Source organism: Oratosquilla oratoria, chromosome 16 (assembly GCF_046742065.1).
Source record: "Oratosquilla oratoria isolate Oo_2021 chromosome 16, ASM4674206v1, whole genome shotgun sequence".
Taxonomy (NCBI): domain Eukaryota; kingdom Metazoa; phylum Arthropoda; class Malacostraca; order Stomatopoda; family Squillidae; genus Oratosquilla; species Oratosquilla oratoria.
The window spans coordinates 16,180,612-16,200,722 of NC_134792.1; the positions used below are offsets into that span (position 1 = coordinate 16,180,612).

The 20,111-nt window shown below is 42.6% G+C and overlaps 1 protein-coding gene across 1 annotated transcript in view; it reads right to left on the minus strand.

The window, feature by feature from the left end:
- LOC143033563 (uncharacterized) overlaps positions 1–19,841 on the minus strand; it is a 38,908-nt gene extending 19,067 nt beyond the window's left edge. The window contains exons 1-4 of the mRNA XM_076199053.1: positions 19,659–19,841; positions 17,663–17,855; positions 11,943–12,064; positions 11,080–11,195 (exon numbers count right to left, since the gene is read on the minus strand). Coding sequence (XP_076055168.1) covers positions 11,080–11,195; positions 11,943–12,064; positions 17,663–17,855; positions 19,659–19,841 — 614 coding nt within the window. The remainder of the gene's footprint in view (positions 1–11,079; positions 11,196–11,942; positions 12,065–17,662; positions 17,856–19,658) is intronic.
- Positions 19,842–20,111: the final 270 nt, after the last annotated feature.

Consider the following 20,111-nt stretch of genomic DNA (forward strand, 5'->3'; position numbering starts at 1 on the left):
GTTTTTCCATACATCAATCTTCCCTTTCATTTTTTCAATGTATTTTTCTTCATTTAGTTCCAGTTCAACCAATATGTGGTCACTTTTACTTATTGGTGTCTTATATTCAATATTGGCCACTATTTCGGGTTTTGATGTCATTATTAGGTCCCAATCTCAATGGTTCTTCCTAATTTCTATACCTTGTATTCTATTGTATCCATTGTGTCATTGTATGTTCTATAATCATATCAAGTGGTACATTTCCCCATTGGTCGTCTCCACCCTTCACTGTCATCTCTTCCCAGCAGATTTCTTTGCAATTAAAGTCACCCATTATAACTATTCTTCCTACATCTTCCCTTATCTTATTTAGTGTTATCTTCTAACATATTTTTGTGTTCTCTCTCTTCCCACGAAGCCATTTTAGGAGGCACATAATTTACTACAAAGTTCCTGCTCTTCCCATCCCTGTCTTCCACTTCCATCATAATCATCTCTACTCTATTCATTCCATATGTGACATTCCTCACATTTATATCCTTAGTCAGGAATATAACTCCACCACCTTGTTTTACGTCTCTGTTTCTAATCCAATAATTATAAGCACCATGTCCTACACTGTTGAATGGTAGTGGACCTTTCAATTTTTTCTCTACAATTCCCATTATGTCCAGTTCTTTTTCATTCAGGTAATCATTCGGTTCATTCAAGCCTGTTACTAAGCCATCTATATTTGTGTAAGACATTTTTAATTTTCTGCTATTTCCATTGTGTTTTCTGTTTCCCTTCTGTTTTTCTCTGCTATGAACCATTTCCTCACTTTCATATTCACTACTCTCTAATAGAATTTCTCTTTGTCCGACTCTGTTCTTTTCTCGTTTTTTTTTTCTTTAGCTTCTAGTCTTTTTGTTTTCTCCTCCACTCTTTTCTCTTCATTCATTTCTCTTTTTATCCATACCTGTTTATATTGTTCACTGCTAGTTTCCCTGTTTTTGCTAAGATATTTTTTGCTGTCGTTTGTGACCTGAATTTAACCTTAATTGGTCTGGTCTTATCTGTATTGTATTTCCCTATTCTGTATATTCTATTTCTTTCCCTGTTTCTGGTTCATCTTCTTGAACTACTACTAATATCTTATTTACTTTTCCTTTTCTTCCTTTATTCGTGTAGTCTTATATAGATTATACTTCTCTTCCATCCCCAATATAATTATACATTTCTTTTTATCCACTAAGTCTTTTACTATATTCTCCTTCTACCTCATCACTTTAATAACTGTGTCCTTTGTTCTTTCAGCTGCTGTTCCATTATACCTCTAAATTCCATTTTATTGTTCTCTTGTACTTTTTTCCAACCATTTACCTCTTTTGCTATGGACTCTTTATTCTCTTTATTACTCCTCTTCAATTCCTCATTCTCGTCCTTTACTTCTCTTAACTGTCTTTTTAATTCTTCTATTACTTTAGTTAGGTTTTGATTCTCCTTCTTTAGTTCTTCCAGTTTATCAACTCATTGAGTAATCAACTCTATTTGGTTAAACCTAACTTCCCAATTTTCATTCATTTCTTTTAGTTTCCTAAAAAAAAAAAAAACCCATAGACTCTGGTGATTTGATACAGGTCTTTAAGATCCTAAAGGGAATTGACAACATCAAATGGGACAAAATTTCACACTGAATGTGAATCAGACAGGAAATAATGGTCTCAAACTGTCAGGAAATGGATTTAATTTGGAAGTGAATAGAAAGAAATGAGCAAATCATGTAGTAAATAAACGGAATAAACTTCCTGCAGAGGCAGTGCAATATTGTACAGTTTGAAGTTGATTAATTTAGATAATCACCTAAGCATTATGCTGTAATGCCTGCCATTTATTTATCATTATTTGTTATTCATCTAGTTTTTTATTCATTATAAATCATTGTTATTTTTCTGTTTGCTTATTATTTGTCAATATTTTATTCATTTATCTACTTATTGTGGAATGAGTGTGGTGCAGATAGGGGTGCACAATTGGTACCCCTGGCACAGGGTCAAAGATCACGGTGTAGGAAGGAGGGCGAAGGGGTGCGAGGGCGTGTACGAGTAGTATGTGGAACAAGGTGTAAGTGTAGCTTTGATGAGATTGCAATTAACAGAGCTAGTGGTTTAAGGTAGGTAGATTGTAGAGTGAGAGAAGTAAGTGCGTTGGGAGATTGAAGAGTGAAACAGATATCAGGTGAGTTACAAGTATTACAAGTTATCTAGACGCTAGAGATGGCCGAGGCGACGAGCACAAGGGGACCATTCAAGATGAACAGTATCACCTTAAAACCATATGATGGCAATGGAGACGTCGCCTGGTGGCTCAAAAAGGCAGAATTAGTGGCAAAATTAATTAACCGGAGTCACGGACGTAGCGAGCCATAATGCCCTTAACTTGGAGGGCGACGCATTGGCCATCTACCTAGAAATGTAAGGTAGTGATCAAGCAGATGCGGAGGAAAAAAAAAAAAAAAAAAAAACATAGAAGAGGCTTTCGCCGAGAGTCCGTTCGAAAGATTGCCACGAAAGATTGCCACGTTCACCGCTTCTATGCGCACTAACAGACTACGCATTGCACTACAGAACAGATCTACAGATCTATTACAAGCACCCCTAGAGGCCCGTGTAGCCATCCTAAGAGACATGCACTGGCTACAGAGTAGCCTGAGGAAGTCCCTCTACATCGATTCACATCGAGAGGAGGAGCAACTGATGGCCTCGCTCTCCGGCGCCTGTGAGAAGGACCCTTCCAAGTTCTGGAGGACCCTCAAACGTGAGCTGGAGGAGTGCTCTGTGCCTCCACCCAAGGTCATCAACCATCTTAACCACTCTGCACACTCCCCCCAACACCAAGCTGACCTTCTGGCGTCAGCATGGAGTGAGGTCTTTAAGCCCCATCCTGTGCAAGGACCACATTGCTTTAGCACCTTGCACAGTGTTAACTCCTTCATGAACAGCTGTAGTGACCTCATTCCCGACGAGACTGTTGATCTCTCTCAGTTAGATGAAGATGATCCCCTTATCTGCCCCATCGTTTTGGAGGAGGTAAAGGGGGTTATCTCGGCATTAAAACTAAAATCCCCTGGCCCTTCAGGCATCGATGCACACATAATCAAACGTATGCCAGACAACATAATCTCACACATGACGACACTATATAACAGCTCACTAGCCTCTGGGTACTTCCCACAACTATTCAAGGCCTCCCATACCATCCTCATTCCTAAACCCCAGAAACCCGCCTCCGCCCCCCTTTCATATCGGCCCATCTCCCTTCTGGAGTACTTTGGAAAGGTGTTCGAGCACGTCTTAAGCCGCCGCCTGACCGTATACCTAGAGACGGAGAATGTGCTGAGGGACTGCCAGTTTGGTTTTCGGCCGGGGCGCGGTGCAGAAGACGTAATATCCATAATCACTCAATGGGTTCAAAGACCGACAGACGGTCGCCCTGGTAAGGCCATTTTGGTTTGTAAAGATGTGGAGAAGGCATTCGATACTGTCTGGCACGAAGGCCTTAAGTACAAATTGTACCACAACTTCGACTTTGCCCTGCCGTTCACAAGGTTGCTCTGCAACTACCTGGACGACAGGTCAATTAGAATAAAGTGGCGGGGCTGTCTGTCCCAACCTTTTGTGCCGAAGGCTGGAGTACCCCAAGGGTCAGTCCTTGCCCCCACTCTGTACAATCTATATACGAATGACCTGCCAGAGCCGGCTTATCCTCGCAACCAGGCTCTAACTCTTTCGTATGCGGACGACACTAACCACATAAGCAGACACAAAACGCTGCAGGGAGCGTTACACGTAATGCAAAACATCCTAGACGGGGCACACGCGTGGGAGCAACAGTGGCGCATTAAGACCAACGCGTCGAAATGCAATGCTGTACACTTCCGCTGCAAACGAACCAACAGAACAATCACAAACACTCCTCTTAAAATAAACAACACAAACATCCCAGCGAAGGACCATACCCGTGTGCTAGGTAGCACACTTGATAATGGCCTTACCTGGACCCCACACTTCCGCAAGCAGGGAGCGAAGGCTAGGGCTGTGCTGGGTAAGCTCAGACGCTTCAAAACTGCAACACTGAGAACCAAACGTCGATTGTACCTAGCCCTCGTCAGACCGATTCTGTGCCAGTCCCCGGGACTAAGCCAGCTGACATGTGCCACCAATAACTACGAGCATCAGAAGGTTCAGAATGCCGCTGTCCAGTTCATCACGGGCTCGCGATGGAGCGACTTCAGAACCACTGAGTCTCTACACCAAATTTCCAACATCCGTCCACTCAACCAACACAAACACAAACTTCACTCAAGACACCTAGAAAAACTGCACGCCAAACACAAACATCTGATACAACATATTACACCTAGACCACACCGTACAGACTATCTGTCAGCTGCGCCCGTCCCACGTGCGGTGTACACGATAAAACGTGTATAACCGCACCAACAAGTAACACACCCCTTCACCAGCTTGACTGGTGATAACCGCCATAATGTAATAATAATAATGGTAATGGTAATAATAATGATAATAATAATAATAATAATATCGCTACTCAAACCCGACCTGGGGTAAAACAGGAATTCTCATGCCTTACCTGGGGCTAATCAGGAACGCCCTCTACACGCGGGAAGTGAAATCTACTCACTAACCGTAAATTACACACATACACCTCTCACGAACATAGCCGCATCCCACGCACAAACATATACACTTCCTTTTTCTTCGACTAAAATTCGTTTCCTTTCTCACTTTCTCTTATACTACATCTTCTCATTTCAGTTTACCTCCCACTAAAGATTTTTCCGTTTTTCCCCCTTTCTCTCCTACTACGTCTCCTACCATTTTCCAAACTTTCGTTGGTGATATAATATGCTCTTCCTCCCGGCATTGGCGCGACCGTCCAAGTTCCTAGCCCAGTTCTCCTAAAGCCACGACAACAAACTAGCCCCTAATCGCTCGCAATTCGCCCGGTGGCAATAGCCCTCTTTTATACACTACTATCTTTTCATTTTCTAACAGACATTCTTCCCCTCCCAGAAAACCCGATCCCGCTCAAGCGAGGTGGTCTTTTCTTGGAATCCAGAATCCAGAATCGTTTAATCGGATGCAAAGAATGTGCTGGTCTGGCAAACAGGTCGACATTTTTGCCAACGAAATTAGGAGATTGGCTGGACTGTTGACATTCAAAGGCGAAGGCTTGGAGCAACTCGTTAGAATGGTGTTTGTGAATGGCTTTCCAGATCACGTATCTGCTGGACTACAGGAAGTAAATAATGCCGTGTCGGCGAGTATGGACGTTTGATAGTCCGTGCTAGGCATCTCACAAGGACACACAAGGGTGGGCCTTTAGCCGTCATGGTGAGAGAGAAACCGCAAGGCTCTACGCAAGACCCACAGCCGAGATGCTAGCCCGATGACTCAAATGGGAAGAGGGGGGAGCGGGCGGAGCGAGGCCCTCCACCGGACAATGGAAAAGGAAAAACAAGGGACCTCAGGGGTGACCACAGCGAATGGAGGGGACCGCCTCAGATCGTTTGTTATGGGTATCGGCGCATCGGTCACTTCGCGAGGAATTGTAGAGAGATGGAGCCCATATGTTACGAATGCAGTCAGTCCAGACATATTGCCCCACACTGCGAGCAGGGAAACCGACGAGAGGCGGCTGCTACGCAAGCGGCCGCCAAAGAAATGTAAAGACGCTATCCAACTGTATGCCAATTGTAGATGTCTGATTGAGAGGAAGACGCGCAAAAGCACTATTAGATTCCAGCTGTTCAACCACAATTGTAACGGCCGACTTGATTAAAGAATTCAGACAGGGAGATATGGCTCTGATGACAGTTGACGAAAGGGAGATAAAGCGAGGGCGACCAGGAACTTGAAATGACGGTGGAGGGCATTCCGATAAAACTAAGACTGTTATTAGAACGGTCATAGAGGGAATTGATGTGGTGCTGGGAATGGATGCAATTGCACAGCTTAGAGAAGTCAAATTTGTCGCCGGACAAATGAGGATTGGAGCGATACGCGACTCGAGCACAGAAGGAAGAGGGAGGAGCCGTCTAAGGCCGGAAAAGGACGCAAGAATAACAATAAGGGCCATGACGGGCAGTGTCGCCGCAAAGCTCGATTTTGATGAGAAGGCGGCGTCTTGTACGATTGAGGACAAAGACTCCCGGGCAAAATTTGATGACCAGAAGTGGTAGGTAGAGTAGTACCTGATAAAAGGCTCACCTCTATTGAAGAACAAAGTCGACTGCTATGAACAGACCCTCGAAGATGGGGTCAAGGATGACTTTGACATCGAAGTAGAGCGGTGGATTTATGAGGGAATTTTGAGTCCATGGGAGGAGCCGATGGAGGGTGGAATCTTGCCTCTGATGGCAGTGATGTAGCCAAACAAGAACAAAGTGCAACCGGTGTTGGATTTCCGAGAACTGAACCAGTTCGTGAGGTGTCATACTGGCGATGATTTCGTAGACGTATGTAACGAGACCCTACGCAAATGGCGCTAAATGAGGGGGGTGTCCATGATTGTAGATATATGGGCGGCTTACCTACAAATTCATGTGGCGAAGAAGCTATGGAAGTACCAACTAATAAAATATAAAGGTAAAACATATTTCTTGACCAGACTGGGATTTGGGCTGTGCTCAGCTCCGAGGATAATGACGAGGATCTTGAAGACTGTACTGGAGAAGACTAAAACGATGAAGATGGGCACGGACTCCTACCTCGATGACATACTGGTGGATGATACTGTTGTACCGGCGTCAGACGTAGTGGAACACTTAGCTCGGTTTGGATGCCGGAACAGATGGAAGGAGGACCAGTGTTAGGACTGCAACTAGAGAGAGACGGGACCGGAAACCTGCTGTTCAAGAGAGGCAACGAGATTCCGAATGTAACGAACGAGATGAGCAGACGACAGCTTCTCCCTGTGTGCCAAATTGGTTGGTCACTACCTGATCACCGGTTGGCTCCGTGTAGCGTGCAGTTATATTAAGAGGCGGTCAAGGTCGAAGGATTGGGGAAAGTTGATGAGGGCACACTCACGATGATAAATGACGTCGTACGACGGGTGAGACACGATGATCCAGTGAGAGGACGGTGGAATGCACCACAACAGGGCACAGGTGTAGTATGATGTGATGCTAGTAGCATAGCAACCTGCGTAGTCTTGGAGATAGGAGGTCTGGTAGTCAAAAATGGGGCGTGGCAGTGAAAAATTATGATTACCATCACATTAACGTATCGAAGTTGGATGCTGTTGGAAAAGAAGTCAATTTGGCGCTGAAATAGGGGCTACGCGAGATCGAAATCAGGACTGACTCAGCCATGGTAGCGGGGTGGATGAATTCAATGCTGACGGCTGAGAAGAGAATACGTACGAAAAGGGCAACAAAGGTCATTGTGAAATGGTGCCTTGGGATCCTGAGGAGGTTAATAGATAAGTTCAACGTGAAGGTGAGGGTAACCCAAGTGCCGTCGTGAATGAACAGAGCAGATGCGTTAACCAGAGTGAAGAAAAGTTGGCTGAAAGTGCCGGAAGAACAGGACGAGAAGGTTGAAGTGTGCTCTGCATGGTCCCTATGTGCGAAAGAGTTGCATGGAACTCATCACCTAGGTGTTGATAGATCACTGTTCTTAACAAGGAAAGTTGACCCGAACATAACTAGGGGAGAAGTCCGTTGGGCGGCGAGAGCGTGTATCCGATGTCAGTCAATAGATCCCACCCCTATACCGCACGCGGTGGGGGAGCTTAGCGTAGAAGAGAACTGGAGGAAGTTGGCGGTCGATGTAATCAACTATTGGCAAGGCATGTACTTATCGATGATCGACTGCAGCCCGAGACGCTTCACCGTCAGGCTGGAGCTGAAGACAGAGATGGGGGAGGAACTTGCATGGATGATGAATGAGATATTTCTGGAACAGGATCCAGTGGGTGAAGTCCTGATGGATAATAGCACCGCGTTTCGGTCAGGAACGCTGAAAGAAATGATGGACAAGTGGAGCACAAGATGTTTCTTTAGGGCTGCTTAATGGCCGAGCGGAAAAGGAATAGTAGAATGACACCATTGCATGATTAAGTATATCGCTGAGAGGGCACTAACACCACCCATGGAGGCAGTCTTCTGGTATAATATGTCCCCTATGTCAGGCCAAAACGAAGATTTGGTTCCACAGAGAGCCTTATTTAAATATGGTTGGCGACATCCCCGGATAGGGCCGGTGTTACCAGCCAATACTGAAGAAGGCCCTGCCTCAGTACAGGTGTGGGAAGAGGTATGGGTGAAGCCAAAGGACGGTAAGCGCACGTCACATTGGACGAGTGGGATCGTAATGGAGGTAAATTCGTGGAACAACATCTCTGTCGAGGGAGTGCTGCAACATATCTTGGATTTTCGTCATGTGGTGAGTGACAGAGAAAATGAGGAAGAAAGTCACGACACGGTAGTAAATGGGGGAGCAACGCCCCGATGACCGCAGCACGACAGACATCATCTAAGATGGATACAGGACTACGAAGTAGGAAGTGGCGGAGATGAAGAATAGGTTGATTTTGAGATCAAGAGTGTGTGTGGTATGAGTGTGGTAAATGTGGTGCAGATTGGGATGCACAGATGGCACCTCCAGCACGGTGTAGGAAGGAGGGCAAAGGGGTGTGAGGGCATGTGTGAATTGGTGCGTATGTGGAATGAGAAGGTGCAAGTGTAACCTTGATAGGATTAGAATTAGCAGAGCTAATATTCTTAGATGAAGTAGATTGTAGAGTGAGGAAAGTGTGTTGGGAGATTGAAGAGTTAAACAGAAGCAACCAAAGAACCAGGAAATTGCAGAAATTGGGTGAGTTACAAGTATTACATTTGTTTTTTCCACCTGCATCCAACCTAGTTATAGACCGAAAGGTCTCCTGTTGACATGCTCTTCCTTTGTAAATAACATCATAACTATCATTGTTATTTTATTAATCTATATAGGCCTACTTATTTTTTTCTCCTGCATCTGACCTAGTTATAGACCAAAAGGTCTCCTGTCAACATGTTCTTCCTTTGTAAATAACGTCATAACTATCATTGTTATTTTACTCATTTATACACTTATTTTTTCCCCTGCATCTGACCTAGTTATAGACCAAAAGGTTTCCTGTTGACATGCTTCCTCTGTAAATAACATCATAACTATCATTATTATCTGATGCCTGGAAGACATTGGTGTAAAAAGGTAAAAAATTAGTTACACATGACTTACCCTTGGAGAATCCATGATTTAAGTCACAAATGAAATTATGTCTCTTGATATGATCTCTAATTCTATTAGCTAATATTGATTCAAGCATTTTACCTATAATTGATGTCAAACTGATTGGCCTGTAATTATACATAGATGATTTATATTCCTTTTTGAAAACAGGAACATTTACCTGCCCCTGAGAAATAGGCACAAAACCATTATCCACTATTTTATTAGATTTTTCCATTAACTAGTTGCAGATTACAAATTTACACTCTTTAAACACTTTTGGACAATTTTTGTCTTGACCTGCAGATTTTGTAGCTTTAAGTCTATCAATCTGTTTGACTCTTACTACCATACTACCTAATACTGATGTTAGTCTACTACCCTCATCTCCACTGAAAATCTAACCTTTCCTTTGTAAATACCTTGAGAAAATATCTGTTAAGCTCCTCACACATTTTTTCCTCAAGCTACAGTGACATCTTTGTTGTTTTTAATTGGGCCTATCCAATCCTTATTTTTTGTTCTGCAGAGATGAAAGAAGCACTTTGGGTTGGGTCTTGCTTGTCTGGCAACCTAGATTTTGTAGTTACGTGTCACTGTGTGCATGTTCTTTTTAACCAGTCTAGCCATATTGTTATATTCTATCTAAGGTGTGTTTCCCCATATTTGATTGGCATAAAGCCCTCTTTTTATTCCAATTTAAATTGTCAGCCTGTTCATCATCCATTTAGGAATATATTTGACTTCATTGTTTTGAAGTGAATAAATTAACTTTGTGTATTAAAAATCAAAGGTTACTATACATTTCATCCAGATTACTGACCTCATATTTGTGAGTGATCTGTTCCAAGTTTTGCATATTACCCTCCATGACCCAACACCTGACTGCACTAATGATATCTGGGCTCACCATGTATCTTACCCAGTCATAGTCCTTTAGGTTGTACCACTACATTGACATTTCTCCCTAATCCCTCTATGCACTCATTTAAATCCATATAAAAAGCCTTCCTTTCCTCTACACTCTTCTCACTACCAGGCCCATATACACTTACAAAAACCCACATCTCTCTTCATCCACATCAACCTTGAAACCTCCTTCCACTCCATAACACACTTACCACTCTCTTCACTTACTAGTACAGCTGTATAGCCACCCCTTCTCTCCCTTGTCCTCTCTTCACTCCTGGAAACCTCCCACCTACACTCCCAAACTCACACTCACCCCCTCCCTCTCAACTTAGTTTCACTCAATGCCAACACATCCAACTTTCTTCTCACAATCATACTGCCTATCTCTTCCCTTTTACTCTCATCTCTACAACATCCATGCACATTAAAAGATCCAAACCTTAGGGTACTGGTTGGAAAACTCCTAGACCCTCTTATGCCTTTATGTTTTTTAGGAATGTCCCCTGTGAGGCTATAGGAGAAGGATGCCTAGTCCTAATTCCCATCCTGTTTTTCTTGCCTCATATGATTCAAGTGGAAAGATTTGGTGGCAGTATTCTTTCCCCCCACCACAGTCAAGAAACACAAAAAAATTCTGTTTTCTTCCCAGCCTTTCACAGTTGTGCTTATCTCTCATAACTTATTAGGTGGTGGTGAGGAGCCTACACCAGGAGGTGTATACCCATGGCCAAAACAGTCACCTTTGCCCTATGTGCTAGGACTGTTGGGGCAGGTGACATTCATTGTGGGGAACTGGAGAGGAGCATGGGGTTTGAACTCGCAACTAAGTGAATATGAGACCATTGTGCTTCTGATTATGCCCCCAGCACAGTATAACTTATCATATGGTAAGAAGATAATGTACCTGGCTCGTCCTTGGAGTGGTGAGATCCCGTGTAAACTGAAGAAATAGAATCCTGGGCATTGGCAATGAAAGTATCCTCCAGTATGGTTATAACCTGGACCCACAGAGGCTAGCACCTGAGGGGGGGGAATGCAAACATCTCATCACAGAGGTGTACAGGATGTCTTTAAAATCATGCTATCAAACAAGATTTTATGTATTATTTCACAATATTCCATTTGTCATGTATTAAATGATGAATAGACCAATAATGGGAACCTGTTTGAGGTGGTCAAGTGAGATGGACATTAGAGAGAATCATCTCCATGCTATTCAATTTTCAAATCCCATTAACACTTGGTTTCAACCTTTCCTCCAATTTTTCACATAGGAACTGACAAATAAAGGCTCCTCCTTCAAGGGAGTGACAAAGAAACCAATCCACATGAATTCAAGTCTAAATACTGTATGATAATTGGAAATCAAGGATATAGATTAAGTTGGAACTGTACATGAATATGAGGCTAGGTATAATAAAAAATTAGAGAACAGGAAACAGGACTCAACAAGTGTTGTTCCATTCCTGTATACTACAACTAGGTAAGTACATGAATACAACATAAACTACAGTCCAACATCTCACATAGATTTCTGGGAGAGCCCATGGACTGTCACATGCTACTGTGGGGTTGTAGGCTTCTAGTTAGTGAAATTTAGAGGCAACAGTTGTTTTATATCTAAACATGTGGGTTTGCAATATCATTGCACCCAGAGAGGGTCAGATGCTGAGCTTCATACCCACAATAGTAATGACATACTTGGGATTAAGCTATGCAAACTCTTTCAAATGTACTTTATGTAGAAATATGAGTCTCACTGCTAACCTTATCGAAGAGGAGCTGAACTCCCTTTGTGCCAGCTTTGCGGTGTTTATAGTTGGCTCTGCTGACAGAAAAAGCCACGGTGCGACAGTCAATGGTTGAATTGGCATTGGTGATACTTGGTGCTGATGGGGTAAACAACAGGACAGTGTGCAATGTTTATTCTCAAATGCTTTTGCATTTATCTATATGGCTATGTTTTGTATATAACTGGCATTTCCATAAATACTATTAATATCATCTATAGTTGTGAAAAGGCAGGGACTGGAAAAAAGTACAGGAGGTGGTGTGGTCATACTGTGAGAACATACATAAATATACCAAGGGCTTTTTCCCGCTATAAGGGAGATAGCCAAAGTCCATTCCTACCTATTTCATCGCCACCCACTCCACTCCCAATTTACAACTCCCTCCCTCCCTCTTATTTTGGTTCCTCCTGGATGACAGGTCATCCCTGCATTTTGTCTATTGCCCTGGGTCAGAAGCAATGCAGCAAGACACAGCACATGTACAGCAAGGCCACTCCACTTAATTGGCACCCCCCACATGTATCTGCCCTCCCTCGTAGAATCATTGAGGATGGGGAGGAATCCCTTTGGGCTGCATCAAAACATCATTCATACACAACCACACCCTAACTTCCCCCCAATCCCCCACCCACTCCTTTCCATGCATCACAGTGTCATCCATACACAACCATTCTCCATTCACCTCTATCTTCTGCCCTCTCACTTCCTCCCTCAACAGACAACCCCCTCCTGCTCAATGCCCCCCCACCCATCCATCCCATCCTCAGTTGCCCCCCCCCCTGCCATGTTCACTCTATCCACCTCTGTCCGCCACAATTCCCCTACCAACCTTTCCTCACTCCCTCCATGTGCCCAAACCACCCCAACACTCCCTCACCAACCCCATCCCCCAACTCGCACATCAGTAACATTAAGAATGGAGTACCACAGGGCTCAGTTCTATCCCCCACACTATTTAATCTATACATGCATGACTTACCCACACCAGACACCTCAGAAATACAAATCTCTTCCTATGCAGACAACATAACAATCACATGCACACATCGTAACACAGACAAAGCTACAGAAATAATCCAGCCATACCTTGATACACTCACTCAACACATGGTTCATCACAAACAAACTCAAAATAGCTCCAACCAAATCTACAGCAATACTTCTCACCAACTGGACAATAGAACACAAATACATACCTCATCTCTACATCAACAACACTCTAATACCACACACAAACACACCGAAAATTCTTGGTGTAACATATGATACATCCATGTCTTTCAAACAACACATCACAAACATAAAAAACAAATGCACACTTAGACTTATTGCACTTAAGTCAATCACTGGAACAACATTTGGACAAAACAAAGAAATTTATATAACAATATACAAACAATGCATACGCTCAGTGATGAATTATGCGAGTCCTGCATGGGCTCCTAATCTCAGTGAGACACACCACAACACCCTTCAAATCATACAAAACAAAGCCCTAAAAAAAAGTGGAGAAAAGACAAAAAACAAAGCAAATGGCAAATTTATGTTAACTATAGAAATGAGTATGTCAATGTGAGAAGAGAGGAAAAAAGGAACCATGAGAAGGATATTATAGACAAATGCAAAGAGCAACCCAAACTATTCTATCGGTATGTGAATGGTAAACTTAAAAACAAACAGGAAATGGTGAAACTATGCCAAGGAAACATAGAATACACAGAAGATTTAGAGATGGCCGAAGTCATGAACAATCACTTTAAATCTGTTTTCACCAGAGAGAAAATACCAAATTGTGACAGATAAAAACAAGAAATCTCCCCTCATGAATGAGTTTACAGCATCACTAAAGGAAATATCAGAACATCTATCAAGGCTGGATGTCAGAAAATCACATGGCCCGGATGGTATTGCAAATTGGATTCTAAAGGAGTGCAAAGAAGAACTAACAGACAAAATACACATCTTGATAAACAGCTCACTCAAAGAAGGAAAGATACCCGAGGACTGGAAAAACGCTAACATTGTACCAATACACAAAGGAGGAAACAAAGAAGAACCCACCAACTATAGGCCAGTATCACTAACAAGCACCATAGCCAAAATTTGTGAGAAAATAATCAAGAATAGATGGGTAAAACATCTGGAAGACAATGACATATTAAACCCAAGACAATTCGGATTCAGACAAGGAAGATCATGCTCCACAAACTTAATATGCTTTTACTCAAGACTAATAGACATAGTGCAAGAAAGAAATGGATGGGCTGATTGTGCATTCCTAGACTTGCAAAAAGCCTTTGACAAAGTACCACACAGAAAACTACTAAAAAAACTGGAGCACATAGGAGGAATACAAGGAAACCTACTAAAATGGATAGAGGACTTTCTGACTGGTAGAAAGATGAGAGTAGTGCTCAGAGAAAAATATTCAGATTGGAAAGAGGTGATCAGTGGAGTACCGCAAGGATCTGTGCTGGCACCAATAATGTTTGCTATCTATATGAATGACATGGACGAGGACGTGAACTGCTACATGAGCTTCTTTGCCGATGACGCCAAACTGCTAAGGAAAATAGAAACTGATGAGGACTGTGAAGCACTGCAAGAAGACCTAAATAGGGTATGGAACTGGAGTCAGAAATGGGAAATGGACTTTAATACTAAGAAGTGTAGCATAATGGAGTTTGGAAAAAGCAAAAACAGAATATCAGGAAAATATACAATTGGAACCAAAGAAGTAAAGAAAGTAGGATCCGAAAAAGATTTGGGAGTAATTATCATGAACGACTTGTCCTATGATAAACAGATTAACAAAATTGTCGGGGAGACTTACAACTTGCTAAGATCAATAAAAGTGGCGTTTACATACTTGGACGAAGACATGATAAAAAAAATATTGGTTACATTGATAAGGCCTAGATTAGAGTATGTGGCGACATTGTGGTCCCCCAGTACCAAAAAGAATATAAAGAAAATAGAAAGAATCCAAAGAGCAGCTACAAAAATGGCACCTGCACTTGCAAACCTATCATACGAGGAGAGATTGGCTAAACTGGAGTTACCGACACTGGAGCAAAGAAGAGAGAGAGGTGACCTATTGACCATCTACAGAATCATGAGAGGCACAGAGGTACTCGATAGAGAGAACTTACTTAACTGGGACAAAAGAAACACAAGGGGACATGGAAAGAAAATAAAAAAACATAGCTATAGAAGAGAACTGAAGAAAAACAGTTTTCCTCATAGAGTTTTGGACACTTGGAACAAACTGGACAATGAAATAGTATGCGCAAAAACCATTCATGAGTTTAAAAACAAACTAGACACTGCGAGATACAAAGGCGGGACATCACGAGCATAGCTCCCCTTCCCGCAAAATACAAGTAGGTAAATACAACTAGGTAAATTACAAGCTGCACAAATACAACACCTACAGACCATTTACACCATGAAACAAAAGTCCTCAAAGTCAAGGACCACCTCGACATGAGAGGCACACAGACACTTGCCGCAGCCACCACAAACACATCACACCTGCTACACTACATAGCAGAACACCCACACACACCACGAAACATTAAAACAACACCCAAAGACCTTTATCACACACAGATACTCTCTTCTCTTCCTCCACAACCACCAAATACCAGCCTCCGGAAACATATTCATAATCATATCACTCACTGCTCCATTAACACACTGAAAGACAACACACTGCTGCATGCCAGACCCCCTGATATCCACCCTTCTGAATCCTCTCTCCCACAAAAGGACAGAGTCCACTTGGCCAGACTGCGGTGCGGCCACCACCCAGCACTTCTAAGCTACCAGAAGAGGCTGGATGACCGCATTGTGAACAGCTGCCCAGGATGTAACACTTCACCCCATACCATACAACACATAATGGAAGACTGCATTATACACAATCATGCACGCAAACAACACAACATACACTCTATAAAGGATTTGTGGGAAAACCCAGTTTCGGCTGTGGCATTCCTTGGGGAGACGGGACTGCTCGGACAGACAGTCTAGGGAACGACAACAACAACAACAACAACAATTCCCCTTCCACTCCTACCCCTTCCCCACCTCTCACTCCACCCAACCTTGTAACCCCCACCACACTTCTCAGACACCTTATCTCAAGCAACTCTTCCTCTCTTCCTTTCACATGTTCCATGTTTCTGCCCCATGCAGTGCTGTTGGCACAATTACCTTCTCATACAATCTCCTCCCAGCATCCATTCCCATATGTCCACCTTTCAATACACTTTTCAATCCCCCAAGGCACTTACTTGCATCTCTCAATCTACAATCTTCCCCCACCTCTATACCTCCCTCTCCTGCCACATGCAACCCCAAGTATCTAAAACTATTCACTCCCTCTAGCCTCTCTATTTCAACACTCAGCTACTATCCTCTCCCCCTGTGCATCCCATTCCCTCACTTCCAACCACATTCACCTTCAACCCCCTCCCCTTGTACACTTTCCCAAACTCTGTCACCAACTTCTTCAGTCACTTCTCTGATCTTACCACAAGGACAGTGTTATCAGCAGAAAACAACTGGCCTACCTCCCACCCCTCCCCAACCATTTCCAATCCCCTCTCCATCCTCCCCAACCATCTCCACATCCCTTTCCACCACCCTTGCACCCACCTCCCACACCATCCCATCCGTACACACATTGAACAGCCACAGTGACATGACACATACCTGGTGAAATCTCTCCTTCACCTCAAACCAGCTGCTCTCTCCACTTCTAATTCCAACAGAGGCTCTACTACTCTTGCAAAAACTCTTGACTGCCCCCAACAGCTTTCCTCCAATCTCATATATTTTCAAAACCTCCCAAAGTGGATCTGTCACAAGCCCCTTCCAGATCCATAAAAATGCCCAAAAAACATCCTTATCATTTTCCGAAGCCCTCATACATCTGTCTCACCACAAACATTTTATCTATGCCCACTGTGCTCCCCACCAACCACCCCCACTGTCCCCCTCCCAATTCCCTCTCATATCCCCCCCCCCAACCACACTCAACAAACTGGTCCCTCTGAAACCACTACACTCACATTTGTCCCTTCCTCCCTTGTAAAGTGGAACCACATGAGCACTCCTGTGAGAATTGATGAAAAATATTCTCAAAGGATTCATGAATCAAGTGATAGGAATGAGATCAAAGGTTAGACCAAGGAATAGGTGAATGAGGCTATAAAAGTTTTCCATACCCATACAAATGTATTAGCTTTTGGAATAACTTAAAAGAGGAAATAATTGAATAAGAAATAAATTTAAAATAAAATTTGACAAATGAAGTCAGACAGGACCCCATGATTCCTGATTCATGTAACTGAATATGATTGAATAATAAGCCATACTAATGTATTTGCAGAAGATACAACTGTCATGGGGAGAATAGATGATGAAGATTACAAATTGTTGAAAAAAAAAAAAATTGACATAGAAAAAATCAAAGAGTTTGATCCACCCTAAATTAGAATATGCAGCAGTGGTGTGATACCCACTTAAATTAAAGGATGCAGGTAAGATACAACACGAAGAACAGGTGATCTCAAATGTGGCTACTAAAATTTAACCTAAGTAAACTTAAATATAATATTGTGCACATTGATAGATATAATACTATCACTACAAACTATCTGGCAAAATTTCTCACAATTCACTCACTTGTTAACTGCTCACTGATTCCCAGAGGGGGCAGCACTATCCCATTGACAACTTGCTGCCCAGGGTCCTCAGGTGAGTCTCTGCTGTTAGGGAGCACTTCCCCGAGGACTTCCTCCACAGGGCTGTGGTCTGGAAGTTCAGCTGCTACTGTCCCAGCACCGAAAATGCTTGCTACTGCATTCTGGTAGTAGTCCTGCCCAGAAAATAATCTTTCATAAGGAAAGAGAAGTCTTAAGTATTGTACTTTAAAGATGATTATGCTTTTTTTTTTTTTTTTTAATTGTTTCCATGTCTTGCTTTTACTGAATGATAACAGCTGCAATGAGTGCTATCTCATAACTACCCCACAATCATTCTTATCATGATTACATGTACCATATATGTCCACATGTATTTGTTTCCTACAGCTGAACCTGTACAGCTAAAAATTGATCAAATTCACATTAGTGATTGCACTTGGGTGAGACCTGATCTATTTCAATTTCACATTAAGTGGTTACAATCCTCTGTGTCACCTTTGAGCAATGCCCTCTGGTTAATTTTCTGTTCTAAGCCAGTGAGGCCTTGTTGTGGATTTATGTAAACATATCAAACTGGGGAAAGGCACAGAGGACCATAAAGTCAGGTTAAAGTTTAATGACAATTTTGTGGTCTCTATTCCAAGTGACACCTCAATCATCCCATACCCATTCTGTTGCAATATATTTGATAATTGGTATCATACTGAAATATTCTAAAAGTAAAGTGAACACCCAGTGATTCCATACATTAGTATATTGCCCCAAAAGCGTCAGTGTGCTTTTGAATATGGCTGTATTTAGTGATAACAGTTGCCTGAAGGTACTTAGGATGGTTTCTGACTAGTCATTCAGTGCACTGACTAGTCAGTGTATGAGAGTGATACACTTGAACATAAAGAATATCACATCTACTCCCCTCTTCTCCCCTTCTGTACACAGACTTGGGGAGCACTGCCCCCTGCCCCCCACACCTTTGTGCATCCTTTCTTCCAATTTGTCACAAATAAGCGACCAATTGATTATTTTCATTATGCTAATTTTGGGGTGGGGGTGGGGTGTGTGGGGAGTCTACAGCCTCAAGAGGGTAGTGGCTTCACCCCCTTCCCCCTAGCTATGCCCTTTTTGACTGAGTAGTCTTGGGCCAATAAAGATACACTGTGTAGAGAAAAATAACAAATGCAGAGGCTTTTCGTTAGCTGTGTATTCACATTCGTATCAATCAATCAATCAGCCATCCTGATTCGACTACTGAACAAAGGCCTCTTTCATAGCATTCTATGATTTGCATGACTTCACCAACCTCTGCCACATCACTCCCGCAAATTTCTCTCTCCTCTCTCCACCTTCTGTCTGGTGTTCCTCCTGCATTCTTCCCATCTCACAGCATCCACTCCATTGCTCATCAGTCATTTCCACTAACTTACCTGCCCAGGTCCACTACCTCTCTTTTACTGCCTGTACAGAACCTTTCACTCCAGTCTGCTCTCTCACCCAACTTCTCTTTCAGTCTCACAGCATTGTTCCCAACATTGAACTCTCCATTCCCCTCTTAGCTTCATCTCCATTCCCATCATCGGTTTCCATGTCTCATGCCAGCAGATTAATGCTGGCGGAATGCTTGATTGTAAAAATTACATTTCAGACATAAAGGTAGAGAGCCTCTCATGATTTTAATATATTTACCAAACATTTTCCAACCAAATGTAATTTGCCTTTGTATTTTATTATGATCACTTTCACCATTTGGTCCAAATAATCATGCTCTTCAATTTCTAAAGGACTCACCATCTATTACAATTTCTTTACTTTGAACTGTCATGTTGAACATTATGTTCATATAATGTCAAATAAAAGATTATTTCATGAGGCCTTGAGATTTGCTTATGGTGGAATAAAGAAAAAATAAACAAATTCTTCCCATAAGCAAAATTTGAAATGTCACTCTTGTGACCTCCATTCCCAGTTCTTGATCTCACCTGCTGTTCCTCGGGTGATGGGTCCTTGGGAAAGAGCGCTGTCAAGTTCTGTGGCCACTCTTGCAAGTCAGTACCACTCTCCACCAGAAACCCTGGAACAAACTGGGTGGTGGTTGGGTGACAAACAGCTCCCAGGAGCACCAAGATGAACAAATGAAAGCTACCAGAGAGCAGCAGCAACATCCTGATTCCAGGTCAGTTCCAAGCAGAGGAAGACAGGGATGGTTGACTGAAAAAAAAAAAAAAAAAATCTGGATTTTTATCCTGAAATTGATAGGTAAAAATATTCATATTTCTATGATTATTTTTATGATTTTTAGGATTATTATTTTTATAATTTATGATTATGATATTTTATGATGAGATGGATGGATGGGGTAAAAGGGTCTTTGGGAAAGAGGAGAATGTCTGTTGAGGAAGGATGGGATAGGACAGAAGACAGGGGTGAATGAA